The following is a 25161-nucleotide window of genomic DNA, read 5'->3' on the forward strand; positions in this document are numbered from 1 at the left end:
GACGATTGCTCCCACACCGAAAGTGCCAGCCAGTCAAGCTCTTGCTGCTCCTCCCCGGCCATTGGCAGCGCATCTACAGCACCACAGACATCGGGGCTCCGGGCTTTCCCTGACGAACAGGGCTTCGGCGTTTACCACCATCTGCACCTGGGGGGCCCACTGAAAAAAACCCCGAGAAATCATGAACGTCGGACGATTGCTCCCACACCAAAAGTGCCAGCCAGTCAAGCTCTTCCTGCTCCTCACCGGCCATTGGCAGCGCATCTACAGCACCACAGACATCGGGGCTCCGGGCTTTTCCTGACGAACAGGGCTTCGACGTTTACCACCAGCTGCACCTGGGCGCCCACTCCAAAAAAACCCGAAAAATCACGAACGTCGGACGATTGCTCCCACACAAAAACTGCCAGCCTGTCAAGCTCCTGCTGCTCCTCACCGGCCATTGGCAGCGCATCTACAGCACCACAGACATCGGGGCTCCGGGCTTTCCCTGACGAACAGGGCTTCGACGTTTACCACCAGCTGCACCTGGGGGGCCCACTGAAAAAAACCCCGAAAAATCATGAACGTCAGACGATTGCTCCCACACTAAAAGTGCCAGCCAGTCAAGCTCTTCCGGCTCCTCACCGGCCATTGGCAGCGCATCTACAGCACCACAGACATCGGGGCTCCGGCCTTTCCCTGATGGACAGGGCTTCGACGTTTACCACCAGCTGCGCCTGGGCGCCCACTAAAAAAAAACCCAAAAAATCACGAAAGTCGGACGATTGCTCCCACACCGAAAGTGCCAGCCAGTCAAGCTCTTCCTGCTCCTCACCGGCCATTGGCAGCGCATCTACAGCACCACAGACATCGGGGCTCCGGGCTTTCCCTGACGAACAGGGCTTCGACATTTACCACCACCTGCACCTGGGCGCCCACTCCAAAATAACCCCAAAAAATCACAAACGTCGGACGAATGCTCCCACACCGAAAGTGCCAGCCAGTCAAGCTCTTGCTGCTCCTCCCCGGCCATTGGCAGCGCATCTACAGCACCACAGACATCGGGGCTCCGGGCTTTCCCTGACGAACAGGGCTTCGACGTTTACCACCATCTGCACCTGGGGGGCCCAATGAAAAAAACCCCGAGAAATCATGAACGTCGGACGATTGCTCCCACACCAAAAGTGCCAGCCAGTCAAGCTCTTCCTGCTCCTCACCGGACATTGGCAGCGCATCTACAGCACCACAGACATCGGGGCTCCGGGCTTTTCCTGACGAACAGGGCTTCGACGTTTACCACCAGCTGCACCTGGGCGCCCACTCCAAAAAAAACCCGAAAAATCACGAACGTCGGACGATTGCTCCCACACAAAAACTGCCAGCCAGTCAAGCTCCTGCTGCTCCTCCCCGGCCATTGGCAGCGCATCTACAGCACCACAGACATCGGGGCTCCGGGCTTTCCCTGACGAACAGGGCTTCGACGTTTACCACCAGCTGCACCTGGGGGGCCCACTGAAAAAAACCCCGAAAAATCATGAACGTCGGACGATTGCTCCCACACCGAAAGTGCCAGCCAGTCAAGCTCTTCCTGCTCCTCACCGGCCATTGGCAGCGCATCTACAGCACCACAGACATCGGGGCTCCGGTCTTTCCCTGATGGACAGGGCTTCGACGTTTACCACCAGCTGCGCCTGGGCGCCCACTCCAAAAAAACCCAAAAAATCACGAAAGTCGGACGATTGCTCCCACACAAAAAGGGCCAGCCAGTCAATCTCCTGCTACTCCTCACGGGCCATTGGCATCGCATCTACAGCACCACAGACATCGGGGCTCCGGGCTTTCCCTGATGAACAGGGCTTCGACGTTTACCACCAGCTGCGACTGGGCGCCCACTCGAAAAAAAACCCGAAAAATCACGAACGTCGGACGATTGCTCCCACACCAAAAGTGCCAGCCAGTCAAGCTCTTGCTGCTCCTCACCGGCCATTGGCAGCGCATCTACAGCACCACAGACATCGGGGCTCCGGGCTTTCCCTGACGAACAGGGCTTCGACGTTTACCACCAGCTGCACCTGGACGCCCACGCCAAAAAAACCCGAAAAATCACGAACGTCGGACGATTGCTCCCACACCGAAAGTGCCAGCCAGTCAAGCTCCTGCTGCTCCTCACCGGCCATTGGCAGCGCATCTACAGCACCACAGACATCGGGGCTCCGGGCTTTCCCTGTCGAACAGGGCTTCGACGTTTACCACCAGCTGCACCTGGGCGCCCACTGGAAAAAAACCCCGAAAAATCACGAACGTGGGACGATTGCTCCCACACCAAAAGTGCCAGCCAGTCAAGCTCTTGCTGCTACTCACCGGCGATTGGAAGCGCATCTACAGCACCACAGACATCGGGGCTCCGGGCTTTCCCTGACGAACAGGGCTTCGACGTTTACCACCACCTGCACCTGGGCGCCCAATCCAAAAAAACCCCAAAAAATCACGAACGTCGGACGATTGCTCCCACACCGAAAGTGCCAGCCAGTCAAGCTCTTGCTGCTCCTCACCAGCCATTGGCAGCGCATCTACAGCACCAGAGGCATTGGGGCTCCAGGCATTCCCTGACGAACAGGGCTTCGACGTTTACCACCAGGTGGACCTGGTCGCCCACTCCAAAAAAAACCCGAAAAATCACGAACGTCGGACGATTGCTCCCACACAAAAACTGCCAGCCAGTCAAGCTCCTGCTGCTCCTCCCCGGCCATTGGCAGCGCATCTACAGCACCACAGACATTGGGGCTCCGGGCTTTCCCTGACGAACAGGGCTTCGACGTTTACCACCAGCTGCACCTGGGGGGCCCACTGAAAAAAACCCCGAAAAATCATGAACGTCGGACGATTGCTCCCACACCGAAAGTGCCAGCCAGTCAAGCTCTTCCTGCTCCTCACCGGCCATTGGCAGCGCATCTACAGCACCACAGACATCGGGGCTCCGGTCTTTCCCTGATGGACAGGGCTTCGACGTTTACCACCAGCTGCGCCTGGGCGCCCACTCCAAAAAAACCCAAAAAATCACGAAAGTCGGACGATTGCTCCCACACAAAAAGGGCCAGCCAGTCAATCTCCTGCTACTCCTCACGGGCCATTGGCATCGCATCTACAGCACCACAGACATCGGGGCTCCGGGCTTTCCCTGATGAACAGGGCTTCGACGTTTACCACCAGCTGCGACTGGGCGCCCACTCGAAAAAAAACCCGAAAAATCACGAACGTCGGACGATTGCTCCCACACCAAAAGTGCCAGCCAGTCAAGCTCTTGCTGCTCATCACCGGCCATTGGCAGCGCATCTACAGCACCACAGACATCGGGGCTCCGGGCTTTCCCTGACGAACAGGGCTTCGACGTTTACCACCAGCTGCACCTGGACGCCCACGCCAAAAAAACCCGAAAAATCACGAACGTCGGACGATTGCTCCCACACCGAAAGTGCCAGCCAGTCAAGCTCCTGCTGCTCCTCACCGGCCATTGGCAGCGCATCTACAGCACCACAGACATCGGGGCTCCGGGCTTTCCCTGTCGAACAGGGCTTCGACGTTTACCACCAGCTGCACCTGGGCGCCCACTGGAAAAAAACCCCGAAAAATCACGAACGTGGGACGATTGCTCCCACACCAAAAGTGCCAGCCAGTCAAGCTCTTGCTGCTACTCACCGGCGATTGGAAGCGCATCTACAGCACCACAGACATCGGGGCTCCGGGCTTTCCCTGACGAACAGGGCTTCGACGTTTACCACCACCTGCACCTGGGCGCCCAATCCAAAAAAACCCCAAAAAATCACGAACGTCGGACGATTGCTCCCACACCGAAAGTGCCAGCCAGTCAAGCTCTTGCTGCTCCTCACCAGCCATTGGCAGCGCATCTACAGCACCAGAGGCATTGGGGCTCCAGGCATTCCCTGACGAACAGGGCTTCGACGTTTACCACCAGCTCGACCTGGTCGCCCACTCCAAAAAAACCCGAGAAATCATGAATGTCGGACGATTGCTCCCACAGAAATGTTCCAGCCAGTCAAGCTCCTGCTGCTCCTCACGGGCCATTGGCATTGCATCTACAGCACCACAGACATCGGGGCTCCGGGCTTTCCCTGACGAACAGGGCTTCGACGTTTACCACCACCTGCACCTGGGCGCCCACTCCAAAAAAACCAGAAAAATCAGGAACGTCGAACGATTGCTCCCACACCGAAAGTGCCAGCCAGTCAAGCTCCTGCTGCTCCTCACCGGCCATTGGCAGCGCATCTACAGCACCACATACATCGGGGCTCCGGTCTTTTCCTGACGAACAGGGCTTCGACCTTTACCACCAGCTGCACCTGGGCGCCCACTAAAAAAAACCCAAAAAAATCACGAACGTCGGACGATTGTTCTCACACCGAAAGTGCCAGCAACTCAAGCTGTTGCTGCTCCTCACAGGCCATTGGCAGCGCATCTACAGCACCACAGACATCGGGGCTCCAGGCTTTCCCTGACGAACAGGGCTTCGACGTTTACCACCATCTGCACCTGGGGGGCCCAATGAAAAAAACCCCGAGAAATAATGAACGTCGGACGATTGCTCCCACACCGAAAGTGCCAGCCAGTCAAGCTCTTCCTGCTCCTCACCGGCCATTGGCAGCGCATCTACAGCACCACAGACATCGGGGCTCCAGGCTTTCCCTGACGAACAGGGCTTCGACGTTTACCACCATCTGCACCTGGGGGGCCCAATGAAAAAAACCCGAAAAATCACGAACGTCGGACGATTGCTGCCACACAAAAACTGCCAGCCAGTCAAGCTCCTGCTGCTCCTCACCGGCCATTCGCAGCGCATCTACAGCACCACAGACATCGGGGCTCCGGGCTTTCCCTGACGAACAGGGCTTCGACATTTACCACCACCTGCACCTGGGCGCCCACTCCAAAAAAACCCCAAAAAATCACAAACGTCGGACGATTGCTCCCACACCGAAAGTGCCAGCCAGTCAAGCTCTTGCTGCTCCTCCCCTGCCATTGGCAGCGCATCTACAGCACCACAGACATCGGGGCTCCGGGCTTTCCCTGACGAACAGGGCTTCGACGTTTACCACCATCTGCACCTGGGGGGCCCACTGAAAAAAACCCCGAAAAATCATGAACGTCGGACGATTGCTCCCACACCAAAAGTGCCAGCCAGTCAAGCTCTTCCGGCTCCTCACCGGCCATTGGCAGCGCATCTACAGCACCACAGACATCGGGGCTCCGGGCTTTCCCTGACGAACAGGGCTTCGACGTTTACCACCAGCTGCACCTGGGCGCTCACTCCAAAAAACCCCGAAAAATCACGAACGTCGGACGATTGCTCCCACACAAAAAGTGTCAGCCAGTCAAGCTCCTGCTGCTCCTCACCGGCCATTGGCAGCGCATCTACAGCACCACAGGCATCGGGGCTCCGGGCTTTCCCTGACGAACAGGGCTTCGACGTTTACCACCAGCTGCACCTGGGGGGCCCACTGAAAAAAACCCCGAAAAATCATGAACGTCGCACGATTGCTCCCACACCAAAAGTGCCAGCCGGTCAAGCTCTTGCTGCTACTCACCGGCGATTGGCAGCGCATCTACAGCACCACAGACATCGGGGCTCCAGGCATTCCCTGATGAACAGGGCTTCGACGTTTACCACCAGCTGGACCTGGTCGCCCACTCCAAAAAAACCCGAGAAATCATGAATATCGGACGATTGCTCCCACAGAAATGTGCCAGCCAGTCAAGCTCCTGCTGCTCCTCACGGGCCATTGGCATTGCATCTAGAGCACCACAGATATCGGGGCTCCGGGCTTTCCCTGACGAACAGGGCTTCGACGTTTACCACCATCTGCACCTGGGGGGCCCAATGAAAAAAACCCCGAGAAATCATGAACGTCGGACGATTGCTCCCACACCAAAAGTGCCAGCCAGTCAAGCTCTTCCTGCTCCTCACCGGCCATTGGCAGCGCATCTACAGCACCACAGACATCGGGGCTCCGGGCTTTTCCTGACGAACAGGGCTTCGACGTTTACCACCATCTGCACCTGGGCGCCCACTCCAAAAAAACCCGAAAAATCACGAACGTCGGACGATTGCTCCCACACAAAAACTGCCAGCCAGTCAAGCTCCTGCTGCTCCTCACCGGCCATTGGCAGCGCATCTACAGCACCACAGACATCGGGGCTCCGGGCTTTCCCTGACGAACAGGGCTTCGACATTTACCACCACCTGCACCTGGGCGCCCACTCCAAAAAAACCCCAAAAAATCACAAACGTCGGACGATTGCTCCCACACCGAAAGTGCCAGCCAGTCAAGCTCTTGCTGCTCCTCCCCGGCCATTGGCAGCGCATCTACAGCACCACAGACATCGGGGCTCCGGACTTTCCCTGACGAACAGGGCTTCGACGTTTACCACCATCTGCACCTGGGGGACCCACTGAAAAAAACCCCGAGAAATCATGAACGTCGGACGATTGCTCCCACACCGAAAGTGCCAGCCAGTCAAGCTCTTCCTGCTCCTCACCGGCCATTGGCAGCGCATCTACAGCACCACAGACATCGGGGCTCCGGGCTTTTCCTGACGAACAGGGCTTCGACGTTTACCACCAGCTGCACCTGGGCGCCCACTCCAAAAAAACCCGAAAAATCACGAACGTCGGACGATTGCTCCCACACAAAAACTGCCAGCCAGTCAAGCTCCTGCTGCTCCTCACCGGCCATTGGCAGCGCATCTACAGCACCACAGACATCGGGGCTCCGGGCTTTCCCTGACGAACAGGGCTTCGACGTTTACCACTAGCTGCATCTGGGGGGCCCACTGAAAAAAACCCCGAAAAATCATGAACGTCAGACGATTGCTCCCACACCAAAAGTGCCAGCCAGTCAAGCTCTTCCTGCTCCTCACCGGCCATTGGCAGCGCATCTACAGCACCACAGACATCGGGGCTCCGGTCTTTCCCTGACGGACAGGGCTTCGACGTTTACCACCAGCTGCACCTGGGCGCCCACTAAAAAAAAAACCCAAAAAAACACGAAAGTCGGACGATTGCTCCCACACAAAAAGGGCCAGCCAGTCAATCTCCTGCTACTCCTCACGGGCCATTGGCAGCGCATCTACAGCACCACAGACATCGGGGCTCCAGGCATTCCCTGACGAACAGGGATTCGACGTTTACCACCGGCTGCGACTGGGCGCCCACTCCAAAAAAACCCTGAAAAATCACGAACGTCGGACGATTGCTCCCACACCGAAAGTGCCAGCCAGTCAAGCTCTTGCTGCTCCTCACCGGCCATTGGCAGCGCATCTAAAGCACCACAGACATCAAGGCTCCGGGCTTTCCCTGACGAACAGGGCTTCGACGTTTACGACCAGCTGCACCTGGGCGCCCACGCCAAAAAAACCCGAAAATTCACGAACGTCGGACGATTGCTCCCACACAAAAAGTGCCAGCCAGTCAAGCTCCTGCTGCTCTTCACCGGCCATTGGCAGCGCATCTACAGCACCACAGACATCGGGGCTCCAGGCTTTCCCTGACGAACAGGGCTTCGACGTTTACCACCAGCTGCACCTGGTCGCCCACTCCAAAAAATCCCGAAAAATCACGAACGTCGGACGATTGCTCCCACACCGAAAGTGCCAGTCAGTCAAGCTATTGCTGCTCCTCACCGGCCATTGGCAGCGCATCTACAGCACCACAGACATCGGGGCTCCGGGCTTTCCCTGACGAACAGGGCTTCGACGTTTACCACCATCTGCACCTGGGGGGCCCACTGAAAAAAACCCCGAGAAATCATGAACGTCGGACGATTGCTCCCACACCAAAAGTGCCAGCCAGTCAAGCTCTTCCTGCTCCTCACCGGCCATTGGCAGCGCATCTACAGCACCACAGACATCGGGGCTCCGGGCTTTCCCTGACGAACAGGGCTTCGACGTTTACCACCAGCTGCACCTGGGCGCCCACTCCAAAAAAACCCGAAAAATCACGAACGTCGGACGATTGCTCCCACACAAAAAGTGTCAGCCAGTCAAGCTCCTGCTGCTCCTCCCCGGCCATTGGCAGCGCATCTACAGCACCACAGACATCGGGGCTCCGGGCTTTCCCTGACGAACAGGGCTTCGACGTTTACCACCATCTGCACCTGGGGGGCCCACTGAAAAAAACCCCGAAAAATCATGAACGTCGGACGATTGCTCCCACACCAAAAGTGCCAGCCAGTCAAGCTCTTCCTGCTCCTCACCGGCCATTGGCAGCGCATCTACAGCACCACAGACATCGGGGCTCCGGGCTTTCCATGACGAACAGGGCTTCGACGTTTACCACCAGCTGCACCTGGGCGCCCACTCCAAAAAAACCCGAAAAATCACGAACGTCGGACGATTGCTCCCACACAAAAACTGCCAGCCAGTCAAGCTCCTGCTGCTCCTCACCGGCCATTGGCAGCGCATCTACAGCACCACAGACATCGGGGCTCCGGGCTTTCCCTGACGAACAGGGCTTCGACGTTTACCACCAGCTGCGCCTGGGCGCCCACTAAAAAAAAAACCCAAAAAATCACGAAAGTCGGACGATTGCTCCCACACAAAAAGGGCCAGCCAGTCAATCTCCTGCTACTCCTCACGGGCCATTGGCATCGCATCTACAGCACCACAGACATCGGGGCTCCGGGCTTTCCCTGATGAACAGGGCTTCGACGTTTACCACCAGCTGCACCTGGGCGCCCACTGGAAAAATCCCCTAAAAACCACGAACGTCGGACGATTGCTCCCACACCAAAAGTGCCAGCCAGACAAGCACTTGCTGCTCCTCACCGGCCATTGGCAGCGCATCTACAGCACCACAGACATCGGGGCTCCAGGCATTCCCTGACGAACAGGGATTCGACGTTTACCACCGGCTGCGACTGGGCGCCCACTCCAAAAAAACCCTGAAAAATCACGAACGTCGGACGATTGCTCCCACACCGAAAGTGCCAGCCAGTCAAGCTCCTGCTGCTCTTCACCGGCCATTGGCAGCGCATCTACAGCACCACAGACATCGGGGCTCCACGCTTTTCCTGACGAACAGGGCTTCGACCTTTACCACCAGCTGCACCAGGGCGCCCACTTGAAAAAAACCCCGAAAAATCACGAACGTCGGACGATTGCTCCCACACCGAAAGTGCCAGTCAGTCAAGCTATTGCTGCTCCTCACCAGCCATTGGCAGCGCATCTACAGCACCACAGACATCGGGGCTCCGGGCTTTCCCTGATGAACAGGGCTTCAGTGTTTACCACCAGGTGCACCTGGGCGTCCACTGAAATAAAACCCCGAAAAATCACGAACGTCGGACGATTGCTCCCACACCGAAAGTGCCAGCCAGTCAAGCTCTTGCTGCTCATCACCGGCCATTGGCAGCGCATCTACAGCACCACAGACATCGGGGCTCCGGTCTTTCCCTGACGGACAGGGCTTCGACGTTTACCACCAGCTGCGCCTGGGCGCCCACTAGAAAAAAAACCAAAAAATCACGAACGTCGGACGATTGCTCCCACACAAAAAGTGCCAGCCAGTCAAGCTCCTGCTGCTCCTCACAAGCCATTGGCATCACATCTACAGCACCACAGACATCGGGGCTCCGGGCTTTCCCTGATGAATAGGGCTTCGACGTTTACCACCAGCTGCACCTCGGCGCCCACTCCAAAAAAAACCCGAAAAACCACGAACGTCGGACGATTGCTCCCACACAAAAAGTGCCAGCCAGACAAGCTCCTGCTGCTCCTCACGGGCCATTGGCATCGCATCTACAGCACCACAGACATCGGGGCTCCGGGCTTTCCCTGATGGACAGGGCTTCGACGTTTACCACCAGCTGCGCCTGGGCGCCCACTAAAAAAAAACCCAAAAAATCACGAAAGTCGGACGATTGCTCCCACACAAAAAGGGCCAGCCAGTCAATCTCCTGCTACTCCTCACGGGCCATTGGCAGCGCATCTACAGCACCACAGACATCGGGGCTCCGGGCTTTCCCTGATGAACAGGGCTTTGACGTTTACCACCAGCTGCACCTGGGCGCCCACTGGAAAAATCCCCTAAAAACCACGAACGACGGACGATTGCTCCCACACCAAAAGTGCCAGCCAGTCAAGCTCTTGCTGCTCCTAACCAGCCATTGGCAGCGCATCTACAGCACCACAGACATCGGGGCTCCGGGCTTTCCCTGACGAACAGGGCTTCGACGTTTACCACCAGCTGGACCTGGTCGCCCACTCCAAAAAAACCCGAGAAGTCATGAATGTCGGACGATTGCTCCCACAGAAATGTGCCAGCCAGTCAAGCTCCTGCTGCTCCTCACGGGCCATTGGCATTGCATCTAGAGCACCACAGACATCGGGGCTCCGGGCTTTCCCTGACGAACAGGGCTTCGACGTTTACCCCCATCTGCACCTGGGGGGCCCAATGAAAAAAACCCCGAGAAATCATGAACGTCGGACGATTGCTCCCACACCAAAAGTGCCAGCCAGTCAAGCTCTTCCTGCTCCTCACCGGCCATTGGCAGCGCATCTACAGCACCACAGACATCGGGGCTCCGGGCTTTTCCTGACGAACAGGGCTTCGACGTTTACCACCAGCTGCACCTGGGCGCCCACTCCAAAAAAACCCGAAAAATCACGAACGTCGGACGATTGCTCCCACACAAAAACTGCCAGCCAGTCAAGCTCCTGCTGCTCCTCACCGGCCATTGGCAGCGCATCTACAGCACCACAGACATCGGGGCTCCGGGCTTTCCCTGACGAACAGGGCTTCGACATTTACCACCACCTGCACCTGGGCGCCCACTCCAAAAAAAACCCAAAAAATCACAAACGTCGGACGATTGCTCCCACACCGAAAGTGCCAGCCAGTCAAGCTCTTGCTGCTCCTCCCCGGCCATTGGCAGCGCATCTACAGCACCACAGACATCGGGGCTCCGGGCTTTCCCTGACGAACAGGGCTTCGACGTTTACCACCATCTGCACCTGGGGGGCCCACTGAAAAAAACCCCGAGAAATCATGAACGTCGGACGATTGCTCCGACACCAAAAGTGCCAGCCAGTCAAGCTCTTCCTGCTCCTCACCGGCCATTGGCAGCGCATCTACAGCACCACAGACATCGGGGCTCCGGGCTTTCCCTGATGGACAGGGCTTCGACGTTTACCACCAGCTGCACCTGGGCGCCCACTAAAAAAAAACCCAAAAAGTCACGAAAGTCGGACGATTGCTCCCACACAAAAAGGGCCAGCCAGTCAATCTCCTGCTACTCCTCACCGGCCATTGGCATCGCATCTACAGCACCACAGACATCGGGGCTCCGGGCTTTCCCTGATGAACAGGGCTTCGACGTTTACCACCAGCTGCACCTGGGCGCCCACTGGAAAAATCCCCTAAAAACCACGAACGTCGGACGATTGCTCCCACACCAAAAGTGCCAGCCAGACAAGCTCTTGCTGCTCCTCACCGGCCATTGGCAGCGCATCTACAGCACCACAGACATCAGGGCTCCAGGCATTCCCTGACGAACAGGGATTCGACGTTTACCACCGGCTGCGACTGGGCGCCCACTCCAAAAAAACCCTGAAAAATCACGAACGTCGGACGATTGCTCCCACACCGAAAGTGCCAGCCAGTCAAGCTCTTGCTGCTCCTCACCGGCCATTGGCAGCGCATCTAAAGCACCACAGACATCAAGGCTCCGGGCTTTCCCTGACGAACAGGGCTTCGACGTTTACGACCAGCTGCACCTGGGCGCCCATTGGAAAAAAAACCCGAAAATCCACGAACGTCGGACGATTGCTCCCACACAAAAAGTGCCAGCCAGTCAAGCTCCTGCTGCTCTTCACCGGCCATTGGCAGCGCATCTACAGCACCACAGACATCGGGGCTCCACGCTTTCCCTGACGAACAGGGCTTCGACCTTTACCACCAGCTGCTCCAGGGCGCCCACTTGAAAAAAACCCCGAAAAATCACGAACGTCGGACGATTGCTCCCACACCGAAAGTGCCAGTCAGTCAAGCTCTTGCTGCTCCTCACCGGCCATTGGCAGCGTATCTACAGCACCACAGACATCGGGGCTCCGGGCTTTCCCTGACGAACAGGGCTTCGACGTTTACCACCATCTGCACCTGGGGGGCCCACTGAAAAAAACCCCGAGAAATCATGAACGTCGGACGATTGCTCCCACACCAAAAGTGCCAGCCAGTCAAGCTCTTCCTGCTCCTCACCGGCCACTGGCAGCGCATCTACAGCACCACAGACATCGGGGCTCCGGGCTTTTCCTGACGAACAGGGCTTCGACGTTTACCACCAGCTGCACCTGGGCGCCCACTCCAAAAAAACCCGAAAAATCACGAACGTCGGACGATTGCTCCCACACAAAAACTGCCAGCCTGTCAAGCTCCTGCTGCTCCTCACCGGCCATTGGCAGCGCATCTACAGCACCACAGACATCGGGGCTCCGGGCTTTCCCTGACGAACAGGGCTTCGACGTTTACCACCAGCTGCACCTGGGGGGCCCACTGAAAAAAACCCCGAAAAATCATGAACGTCGGACGATTGCTCCCACACCAAAAGTGCCAGCCAGTCAAGCTCTTCCTGCTCCTCACCGGCCATTGGCAGCGCATCTACAGCACCACAGACATCGGGGCTCCGGGCTTTCCCTGACGAACAGGGCTTCGACGTTTACCACCAGCTGCACCTGGGCGCTCACTCCAAAAAACCCCGAAAAATCACGAACGTCGGACGATTGCTCCCACACAAAAAGTGTCAGCCAGTCAAGCTCCTGCTGCTCCTCACCGGCCATTGGCAGCGCATCTACAGCACCACAGGCATCGGGGCTCCGGGCTTTCCCTGACGAACAGGGCTTCGACGTTTACCACCAGCTGCACCTGGGGGGCCCACTGAAAAAAACCCCGAAAAATCATGAACGTCGCACGATTGCTCCCACACCAAAAGTGCCAGCCGGTCAAGCTCTTGCTGCTACTCACCGGCGATTGGCAGCGCATCTACAGCACCACAGACATCGGGTCTCCAGGCATTCCCTGATGAACAGGGCTTCGACGTTTACCACCAGCTGGACCTGGTCGCCCACTCCAAAAAAACCCGAGAAATCATGAATGTCGGACGATTGCTCCCACAGAAATGTGCCAGCCAGTCAAGCTCCTGCTGCTCCTCACGGGCCATTGGCATTGCATCTAGAGCACCACAGATATCGGGGCTCCGGGCTTTCCCTGACGAACAGGGCTTCGACGTTTACCACCATCTGCACCTGGGGGGCCCAATGAAAAAAACCCCGAGAAATCATGAACGTCGGACGATTGCTCCCACACCAAAAGTGCCAGCCAGTCAAGCTCTTCCTGCTCCTCACCGGCCATTGGCAGCGCATCTACAGCACCACAGACATCGGGGCTCCGGGCTTTTCCTGACGAACAGGGCTTCGACGTTTACCACCATCTGCACCTGGGCGCCCACTCCAAAAAAACCCGAAAAATCACGAACGTCGGACGATTGCTCCCACACAAAAACTGCCAGCCAGTCAAGCTCCTGCTGCTCCTCACCGGCCATTGGCAGCGCATCTACAGCACCACAGACATCGGGGCTCCGGGCTTTCCCTGACGAACAGGGCTTCGACATTTACCACCACCTGCACCTGGGCGCCCACTCCAAAAAAACCCCAAAAAATCACAAACGTCGGACGATTGCTCCCACACCGAAAGTGCCAGCCAGTCAAGCTCTTGCTGCTCCTCCCCGGCCATTGGCAGCGCATCTACAGCACCACAGACATCGGGGCTCCGGACTTTCCCTGACGAACAGGGCTTCGACGTTTACCACCATCTGCACCTGGGGGACCCACTGAAAAAAACCCCGAGAAATCATGAACGTCGGACGATTGCTCCCACACCGAAAGTGCCAGCCAGTCAAGCTCTTCCTGCTCCTCACCGGCCATTGGCAGCGCATCTACAGCACCACAGACATCGGGGCTCCGGGCTTTTCCTGACGAACAGGGCTTCGACGTTTACCACCAGCTGCACCTGGGCGCCCACTCCAAAAAAACCCGAAAAATCACGAACGTCGGACGATTGCTCCCACACAAAAACTGCCAGCCAGTCAAGCTCCTGCTGCTCCTCACCGGCCATTGGCAGCGCATCTACAGCACCACAGACATCGGGGCTCCGGGCTTTCCCTGACGAACAGGGCTTCGACGTTTACCACCAGCTGCACCTGGGGGGCCCACTGAAAAAAACCCCGAAAAATCATGAACGTCAGACGATTGCTCCCACACCAAAAGTGCCAGCCAGTCAAGCTCTTCCTGCTCCTCACCGGCCATTGGCAGCGCATCTACAGCACCACAGACATCGGGGCTCCGGTCTTTCCCTGACGGACAGGGCTTCGACGTTTACCACCAGCTGCACCTGGGCGCCCACTAAAAAAAGAACCCAAAAAAACACGAAAGTCGGACGATTGCTCCCACACAAAAAGGGCCAGCCAGTCAATCTCCTGCTACTCCTCACGGGCCATTGGCAGCGCATCTACAGCACCACAGACATCGGGGCTCCAGGCATTCCCTGACGAACAGGGATTCGACGTTTACCACCGGCTGCGACTGGGCGCCCACTCCAAAAAAACCCTGAAAAATCACGAACGTCGGACGATTGCTCCCACACCGAAAGTGCCAGCCAGTCAAGCTCTTGCTGCTCCTCACCGGCCATTGGCAGCGCATCTAAAGCACCACAGACATCAAGGCTCCGGGCTTTCCCTGACGAACAGGGCTTCGACGTTTACGACCAGCTGCACCTGGGCGCCCACGCCAAAAAAACCCGAAAATTCACGAACGTCGGACGATTGCTCCCACACAAAAAGTGCCAGCCAGTCAAGCTCCTGCTGCTCTTCACCGGCCATTGGCAGCGCATCTACAGCACCACAGACATCGGGGCTCCACGCTTTCCCTGACGAACAGGGCTTCGACCTTTACCACCAGCTGCACCAGGGCGCCCACTTGAAAAAAACCCCGAAAAATCACGAACGTCGGACGATTGCTCCCACACCGAAAGTGCCAGTCAGTCAAGCTATTGCTGCTCCTCACCGGCCATTGGCAGCGCATCTACAGCACCACAGACATCGGGGCTCCGGGCTTTCCCTGACGAACAGGGCTTCGACGTTTACCACCATCTGCACCTGGGGGGCCCACTGAAAAAACCCCGAGAAATCATGAACGTCGGACGATTGCTCCCACACCAAAAGTGCCAGCCAGTCAAGCTCTTCCTGCTCCTCACCGGCCATTGGCAGCGCATCTACAGCACCACAGACATCGGGGCTCCGGGCTTTCCCTGACGAACAGGGCTTCGACGTTTACCACCAGCTGCACCTGGGCGCCCACTCCAAAAAAACCCGAAAAATCACGAACGTCGGACGATTGCTCCCACACAAAAAGTGTCAGCCAGTCAAGCTCCTGCTGCTCCTCCCCGGCCATTGGCAGCGCATCTACAGCACCACAGACATCGGGGCTCCGGGCTTTCCCTGACGAACAGGGCTTCGACGTTTACCACCATCTGCACCTGGGGGGCCCACTGAAAAAAACCCCGAGAAATCATGAACGTCGGACGATTGCTCCCACACCAAAAGTGCCAGCCAGTCAAGCTCTTGCTGCTCCTCACCGGCCATTGGCAGCGCATCTACAGCACCACAGACATCGGGGCTCCGGGCTTTCCATGACGAACAGGGCTTCGACGTTTACCACCAGCTGCACCTGGGCGCCCACTCCAAAAAAACCCGAAAAATCACGAACGTCGGACGATTGCTCCCACACAAAAACTGCCAGCCAGTCAAGCTCCTGCTGCTCCTCACCGGCCATTGGCAGCGCATCTACAGCACCACAGACATCGGGGCTCCGGGCTTTCCCTGACGAACAGGGCTTCGACGTTTACCACCAGCTGCGCCTGGGCGCCCACTGGAAAAATCCCCTAAAAACCACGAACGTCGGACGATTGCTCCCACACCAAAAGTGCCAGCCAGACAAGCACTTGCTGCTCCTCACCGGCCATTGGCAGCGCATCTACAGCACCACAGACATCGGGGCTCCAGGCATTCCCTGACGAACAGGGATTCGACGTTTACCACCGGCTGCGACTGGGCGCCCACTCCAAAAAAACCCTGAAAAATCACGAACGTCGGACGATTGCTCCCACACCGAAAGTGCCAGCCAGTCAAGCTCCTGCTGCTCTTCACCGGCCATTGGCAGCGCATCTACAGCACCACAGACATCGGGGCTCCACGCTTTTCCTGACGAACAGGGCTTCGACCTTTACCACCAGCTGCACCAGGGCGCCCACTTGAAAAAAACCCCGAAAAATCACGAACGTCGGACGATTGCTCCCACACCGAAAGTGCCAGTCAGTCAAGCTATTGCTGCTCCTCACCAGCCATTGGCAGCGCATCTACAGCACCACAGACATCGGGGCTCCGGGCTTTCCCTGACGAACAGGGCTTCAGTGTTTACCACCAGGTGCACCTGGGCGTCCACTGAAATAAAACCCCGAAAAATCACGAACGTCGGACGATTGCTCCCACACCGAAAGTGCCAGCCAGTCAAGCTCTTGCTGCTCATCACCGGCCATTGGCAGCGCATCTACAGCACCACAGACATCGGGGCTCCGGGCTTTCCCTGACGGACAGGGCTTCGACGTTTACCACCAGCTGCGCCTGGGCGCCCACTAGAAAAAAAACCAAAAAATCACGAACGTCGGACGATTGCTCCCACACAAAAAGTGCCAGCCAGTCAAGCTCCTGCTGCTCCTCACAAGCCATTGGCATCGCATCTACAGCACCACAGACATCGGGGCTCCGGGCTTTCCCTGATGAATAGGGCTTCGACGTTTACCACCAGCTGCACCTCGGCGCCCACTCCAAAAAAAACCCGAAAAACCACGAACGTCGGACGATTGCTCCCACACAAAAAGTGCCAGCCAGACAAGCTCCTGCTGCTCCTCACGGGCCATTGGCATCGCATCTACAGCACCACAGACATCGGGGCTCCGGGCTTTCCCTGATGGACAGGGCTTCGACGTTTACCACCAGCTGCGCCTGGGCGCCCACTAAAAAAAAACCCAAAAAATCACGAAAGTCGGACGATTGCTCCCACACAAAAAGGGCCAGCCAGTCAATCTCCTGCTACTCCTCACGGGCCATTGGCAGCGCATCTACAGCACCACAGACATCGGGGCTCCGGGCTTTCCCTGATGAACAGGGCTTTGACGTTTACCACCAGCTGCACCTGGGCGCCCACTGGAAAAATCCCCTAAAAACCACGAACGACGGACGATTGCTCCCACACCAAAAGTGCCAGCCAGTCAAGCTCTTGCTGCTCCTAACCAGCCATTGGCAGCGCATCTACAGCACCACAGACATCGGGGCTCCGGGCTTTCCCTGACGAACAGGGCTTCGACGTTTACCACCAGCTGGACCTGGTCGCCCACTCCAAAAAAACCCGAGAAGTCATGAATGTCGGACGATTGCTCCCACAGAAATGTGCCAGCCAGTCAAGCTCCTGCTGCTCCTCACGGGCCATTGGCATTGCATCTAGAGCACCACAGACATCGGGGCTCCGGGCTTTCCCTGACGAACAGGGCTTCGACGTTTACCCCCATCTGCACCTGGGGGGCCCAATGAAAAAAACCCCGAGAAATCATGAACGTCGGACGATTGCTCCCACACCAAAAGTGCCAGCCAGTCAAGCTCTTCCTGCTCCTCACCGGCCATTGGCAGCGCATCTACAGCACCACAGACATCGGGGCTCCGGGCTTTTCCTGACGAACAGGGCTTCGACGTTTACCACCAGCTGCACCTGGGCGCCCACTCCAAAAAAACCCGAAAAATCACGAACGTCGGACGATTGCTCCCACACAAAAACTGCCAGCCAGTCAAGCTCCTGCTGCTCCTCACCGGCCATTGGCAGCGCATCTACAGCACCACAGACATCGGGGCTCCGGGCTTTCCCTGACGAACAGGGCTTCGACATTTACCACCACCTGCACCTGGGCGCCCACTCCAAAAAAAACCCAAAAAATCACAAACGTCGGACGATTGCTCCCACACCGAAAGTGCCAGCCAGTCAAGCTCTTGCTGCTCCTCCCCGGCCATTGGCAGCGCATCTACAGCACCACAGACATCGGGGCTCCGGGCTTTCCCTGACGAACAGGGCTTCGACGTTTACCACCATCTGCACCTGGGGGGCCCACTGAAAAAAACCCCGAGAAATCATGAACGTCGGACGATTGCTCCGACACCAAAAGTGCCAGCCAGTCAAGCTCTTCCTGCTCCTCACCGGCCATTGGCAGCGCATCTACAGCACCACAGACATCGGGGCTCCGGGCTTTCCCTGATGGACAGGGCTTCGACGTTTACCACCAGCTGCACCTGGGCGCCCACTAAAAAAAAACCCAAAAAGTCACGAAAGTCGGACGATTGCTCCCACACAAAAAGGGCCAGCCAGTCAATCTCCTGCTACTCCTCACCGGCCATTGGCATCGCATCTACAGCACCACAGACATCGGGGCTCCGGGCTTTCCCTGATGAACAGGGCTTCGACGTTTACCACCAGCTGCACCTGGGCGCCCACTGGAAAAATCCCCTAAAAACCACGAACGTCGGACGATTGCTCCCACACCAAAAGTGCCAGCCAGACAAGCTCTTGCTGCTCCTCACCGGCCATTGGCAGCGCATCTACAGCACCACAGACATCGGGGCTCCAGGCATTCCCTGACGAACAGGGATTCGACGTTTACCACCGGCTGCGACTGGGCGCCCACTCCAAAAAAACCCTGAAAAATCACGAACGTCGGACGATTGCTCCCACACCGAAAGTGCCAGCCAGTCAAGCTCTTGCTGCTCCTCACCGGCCATTGGCAGCGCATCTAAAGCACCACAGACATCAAGGCTCCGGGCTTTCCCTGACGAACAGGGCTTCGACGTTTACGACCAGCTGCACCTGGGCGCCCACGCCAAAAAAACCCGAAAATCCACGAACGTCGGACGATTGCTCCCACACAAAAAGTGCCAGCCAGTCAAGCTCCTGCTGCTCTTCACCGGCCATTGGCAGCGCATCTACAGCACCACAGACATCGGGGCTCCACGCTTTCCCTGACGAACAGGGCTTCGACCTTTACCACCAGCTGCACCAGGGCGCCCACTTGAAAAAAACCCCGAAAAATCACGAACGTCGGACGATTGCTCCCACACCGAAAGTGCCAGTCAGTCAAGCTATTGCTGCTCCTCACCGGCCATTGGCAGCGTATCTACAGCACCACAGACATCGGGGCTCCGGGCTTTCCCTGACGAACAGGGCTTCGACGTTTACCACCATCTGCACCTGGGGGGCCCACTGAAAAAAACCCCGAGAAATCATGAACGTCGGACGATTGCTCCCACACCAAAAGTGCCAGCCAGTCAAGCTCTTCCTGCTCCTCACCGGCCATTGGCAGCGCATCTACAGCACCACAGACATCGGGGCTCCGGGCTTTTCCTGACGAACAGGGCTTCGACGTTTACCACCAGCTGCACCTGGGCGCCCACTCCAAAAAAACCCGAAAAATCACGAACGTCGGACGATTGCTCCCACACAAAAACTGCCAGCCTGTCAAGCTCCTGCTGCTCCTCACCGGCCATTGGCAGCGCATCTACAGCACCACAGACATCGGGGCTCCGGGCTTTCCCTGACGAACAGGGCTTCGACGTTTACCACCAGCTGCACCTGGGGGGCCCACTGAAAAAAACCCCGAAAAATCATGAACGTCAGACGATTGCTCCCACACCAAAAGTGCCAGCCAGTCAAGCTCTTCCGGCTCCTCACCGGCCATTGGCAGCGCATCTACAGCACCACAGACATCGGGGCTCCGGGCTTTCCCTGTCAAACAGGGCTTCGACGTTTACCACCAGCTGCGCCTGGGCGCCCACTAAAAAAAAACCCAAAAAATCACGAAAGTCGGACGATTGCTCCCACACAAAAAGGGCTAGCCAATCAATCTCCTGCTACTCCTCACGGGCCATTGGTAGCGCATCTACAGCACCACAGACATCGGGGCTCCGGGCTTTCCCTGATGAACAGGGCTTTGACGTTTACCACCAGCTGCACCTGGGCGCCCACTGGAAAAATCCCCTAAAAACCACGAACGACGGACGATTGCTCCCACACCAAAAGTGCCAGCCAGTCAAGCTCTTGCTGCTCCTAACCAGCCATTGGCAGCGCATCTACAGCACCACAGACATCGGGGCTCCGGGCTTTCCCTGACGAACAGGGCTTCGACGTTTACCACCAGCTGGACCTGGTCGCCCACTCCAAAAAAACCCGAGAAATCATGAACGTCGGACGATTGCTCCCACACCAAAAGTGCCAGCCAGTCAAGCTCTTCCTGCTCCTCACCGGCCATTGGCAGCGCATCTACAGCACCACAGACATCGGGGCTCCGGGCTTTTCCTGACGAACAGGGCTTCGACGTTTACCACCAGCTGCACCTGGGCGCCCACTCCAAAAAAACCCGAAAAATCACGAACGTCGGACGATTGCTCCCACACAAAAACTGCCAGCCAGTCAAGCTCCTGCTGCTCCTCACCGGCCATTGGCAGCGCATCTACAGCACCACAGACATCGGGGCTCCGGGCTTTCCCTGACGAACAGGGCTTCGACATTTACCACCACCTGCACCTGGGCGCCCACTCCAAAAAAAACCCAAAAAATCACAAACGTCGGACGATTGCTCCCACACCGAAAGTGCCAGCCAGTCAAGCTCTTGCTGCTCCTCCCCGGCCATTGGCAGCGCATCTACAGCACCACAGACATCGGGGCTCCGGGCTTTCCCTGACGAACAGGGCTTCGACGTTTACCACCATCTGCACCTGGGGGGCCCACTGAAAAAAACCCCGAGAAATCATGAACGTCGGACGATTGCTCCGACACCAAAAGTGCCAGCCAGTCAAGCTCTTCCTGCTCCTCACCGGCCATTGGCAGCGCATCTACAGCACCACAGACATCGGGGCTCCGGGCTTTTCCTGACGAACAGGGCTTCGACGTTTACCACCAGCTGCACCTGGGCGCCCACTCCAAAAAAACCCGAAAAATCACGAACGTCGGACGATTGCTCCCACACAAAAACTGCCAGCCAGTCAAGCTCCTGCTGCTCCTCACCGGCCATTGGCAGCGCATCTACAGCACCACAGACATCGGGGCTCCGGGCTTTCCCTGACGAACAGGGCTTCGACGTTTACCACCAGCTGCACCTGGGGGGCCCACTGAAAAAAACCCCGAAAAATCATGAACGTCAGACGATTTCTCCCACACCAAAAGTGCCAGCCAGTCAAGCTCTTCCTGCTCCTCACCGGCCATTGGCAGCGCATCTACAGCACCACAGACATCGGGGCTCCGGTCTTTCCCTGATGGACAGGGCTTCGACGTTTACCACCAGCTGCACCTGGGCGCCCACTAAAAAAAAACCCAAAAAGTCACGAAAGTCGGACGATTGCTCCCACACAAAAAGGGCTAGCCAGTCAATCTCCTGCTACTCCTCACCGGCCATTGGCATCGCATCTACAGCACCACAGACATCGGGGCTCCGGGCTTTCCCTGATGAACAGGGCTTCGACGTTTACCACCAGCTGCACCTGGGCGCCCACTGGAAAAATCCCCTAAAAACCACGAACGTCGGACGATTGCTCCCACACCAAAAGTGCCAGCCAGACAAGCTCTTGCTGCTCTTCACCGGCCATTGGCAGCGCATCTACAGCACCACAGACATCGGGGCTCCAGGCATTCCCTGACGAACAGGGATTCGACGTTTACCACCGGCTGCGACTGGGCGCCCACTCCAAAAAAACCCTGAAAAATCACGAACGTCGGACGATTGCTCCCACACCGAAAGTGCCAGCCAGTCAAGCTCTTGCTGCTCCTCACCGGCCATTGGCAGCGCATCTAAAGCACCACAGACATCAAGGCTCCGGGCTTTCCCTGACGAACAGGGCTTCGACGTTTACGACCAGCTGCACCTGGGCGCCCACGCCAAAAAAACCCGAAAATCCACGAACGTCGGACGATTGCTCCCACACAAAAAGTGCCAGCCAGTCAAGCTCCTGCTGCTCTTCACCGGCCATTGGCAGCGCATCTACAGCACCACAGACATCGGGGCTCCGGGCTTTCCCTGACGAACAGGGCTTCGACCTTTACCACCAGCTGCACCAGGGCGCCCACTTGAAAAAAACCCCGAAAAATCACGAACGTCGGACGATTGCTCCCACACCGAAAGTGCCAGTCAGTCAAGCTATTGCTGCTCCTCACCGGCCATTGGCAGCGTATCTACAGCACCACAGACATCGGGGCTCCGGGCTTTCCCTGACGAACAGGGCTTCGACGTTTACCACCATCTGCACCTGGGGGGCCCACTGAAAAAAACCCCGAGAAATCATGAACGTCGGACGATTGCTCCCACACCAAAAGTGCCAGCCAGTCAAGCTCTTCCTGCTCCTCACCGGCCATTGGCAGCGCATCTACAGCACCACAGACATCGGGGCTCCGGGCTTTCCCTGACGAACAGGGCTTCGACCTTTACCACCAGCTGCACCTGGGCGCCCACTCCAAAAAAACCCGAAAAATCACGAACGTCGGACGATTGCTCCCACACAAAAAGTGTCAGCCAGTCAAGCTCCTGCTGCTCCTCCCCGGCCATTGGCAGCGCATCTACAGCACCACAGACATCGGGGCTCCGGGCTTTCCCTGACGAACAGGGCTTCGACGTTTACCACCATCTGCACCTGGGGGGCCCACTGAAAAAAACCCAGAGAAATCATGAACGTCGGACGATTGCTCCCACACCAAAAGTGCCAGCCAGTCAAGCTCTTCCTGCTCCTCACCGGCCATTGGCAGCGCATCTACAGCACCACAGACATCGGGGCTCCGGGCTTTCCCTGACGAACAGGGCTTCGACGTTTACCACCACCTGCACCTGGGCGCCCACTCCAAAAAAACCCGAAAAATCACGAACGTCGGACGATTGCTCCCACACAAAAACTGCCAGCCAGTCAAGCTCCTGCTGCTCCTCACCGGCCATTGGCAGCGCATCTACAGCACCACAGACATCGGGGCTCCGGGCTTTCCCTGACGAACAGGGCTTCGACGTTTACCACCAGCTGCACCTGGGGGGCCCACTGAAAAAAACCCCGAAAAATCATGAACGTCAGACGATTGCTCCCACACCAAAAGTGCCAGCCAGTCAAGCTCTTCCTGCTCCTCACCAGCCATTGGCAGCGCATCTACAGCACCACAGACATCGGGGCTCAGGTCTTTCCCTGATGGACAGGGCTTCGACGTTTACCACCAGCTGCGCCTGGGCGCCCACTAAAAAAAAAACCCAAAAAATCACGAACGTCGGACGATTGCTCCCACACAAAAAGGGCCAGCCAGTCAATCTCCTGCTACTCCTCACGGGCCATTGGCATCGCATCTACAGCACCACAGACATCGGGGTTCCGGGCTTTCCCTGATGAACAGGGCTTCGACGTTTACCACCAGCTGCACCTGGGCGCCCACTGGAAAAATCCCCTAAAAACCACGAACGTCGGACGATTGCTCCCACACCAAAAGTGCCAGCCAGACAAGCACTTGCTGCTCCTCACCGGCCATTGGCAGCGCATCTACAGCACCACAGACATCGGGGCTCCAGGCATTCCCTGACGAACAGGGATTCGACGTTTACTACCGGCTGCGACTGGGCGCCCACTCCAAAAAAACCCTGAAAAATCACGAACGTCGGACGATTGCTCCCACACCGAAAGTGCCAGTCAGTCAAGCTATTGCTGCTCCTCACCAGCCATTGGCAGCGCATCTACAGCACCACAGACATCGGGGCTCCGGGCTTTCCCTGATGAACAGGGCTTCTGTGTTTACCCCCAGGTGCACCTGGGCGTCCACTGAAATAAAACCCCGAAAAATCACGAACGTCGGACGATTGCTCCCACACCGAAAGTGCCAGCCAGTCAAGCTCTTGCTGCTCATCACCGGCCATTGGCAGCGCATCTACAGCACCACAGACATCGGGGCTCCGGTCTTTCCCTGACGGACAGGGCTTCGACGTTTACCACCAGCTGCGCCTGGGCGCCCACTAAAAAAAAAACCAAAAAATCACGAACGTCGGACGATTGCTCCCACACAAAAAGTGCCAGCCAGTCAAGCTCCTGCTGCTCCTCACAAGCCATTGGCATCGCATCTACAGCACCACAGACATCGGGGCTCCGGGCTTTCCCTGATGAATAGGGCTTCGACGTTTACCACCAGCTGCACCTCGGCGCCCACTCCAAAAAAAACCCGAAAAACCACGAACGTCGGACGATTGCTCCCACACAAAAAGTGCCAGCCAGTCAAGCTCCTGCTGCTCCTCACCAGCCATTGGCATCGCATCTACAGCCCCACAGACATCGGGGCTCCGGGCTTTCCCTGATGAATAGGGCTTCGACGTTTACCACCAGCTGCACCTGGGCGCCCACTCCAAAAAAAACCCGAAAAACCACGAACGTCGGACGATTGCTCCCACACAAAAAGTGCCAGCCAGACAAGCTCCTGCTGCTCCTCACTGGCCATTGGCATCGCATCTACAGCACCACAGACATCGGGGCTCCGGGCTTTCCCTGACGAACAGGGCTTCGACGTTTACCACCAGCTGCACCTGGGGGGCCCACTGAAAAAAACCCCGAAAAATCATGAACGTCGGACGATTGCTCCCACACCAAAAGTGCCAGCCAGTCAAGCTCTTCCGGCTCCTCACCGGCCATTGGCAGCGCATCTACAGCACCACAGACATCGGGGCTCCGGTCTTTCCCTGACGGACAGGGCTTCGACGTTTACCACCAGCTGCACCTGAAGGGCCCACTGAAAAAAACCAAAGAAAAATCACGAACGTCGGACGATTGCTCCCACACCGAAAGTGCCAGCCAGTCAAGCTCTTGCTGCTCCTCACCGGCCATTGGCAGCGCATCTACAGCACCACAGACATCGGGGCTCCGGGCTTTCCCTGACGAACAGGGCTTGAACGTTTACCACCAGCTGCGCCTGGGCGCCCACTAAAAAAAAACCCAAAAAATCACGAACGTCGGACGATTGCTC

At 57.4% G+C, this 25161-nt stretch overlaps 1 protein-coding gene across 1 annotated transcript in view; it reads left to right on the forward strand.

Annotated features, from left to right (window-relative positions):
- The window catches only part of LOC147596615 (uncharacterized), a 185505-nt gene extending 161529 nt beyond the window's left edge, over nt 1–23976 (forward strand). The window contains exon 3 of the mRNA XM_086769471.1: nt 23956–23976. Coding sequence (XP_086625597.1) covers nt 23956–23976 — 21 coding nt within the window. The remainder of the gene's footprint in view (nt 1–23955) is intronic.
- Nucleotides 23977–25161: the final 1185 nt, after the last annotated feature.

The sequence above is a fragment of the Chlamydotis macqueenii genome, chromosome W (genome assembly GCF_036417535.1).
Source record: "Chlamydotis macqueenii isolate bChlMac1 chromosome W, bChlMac1.mat, whole genome shotgun sequence".
Taxonomy (NCBI): domain Eukaryota; kingdom Metazoa; phylum Chordata; class Aves; order Otidiformes; family Otididae; genus Chlamydotis; species Chlamydotis macqueenii.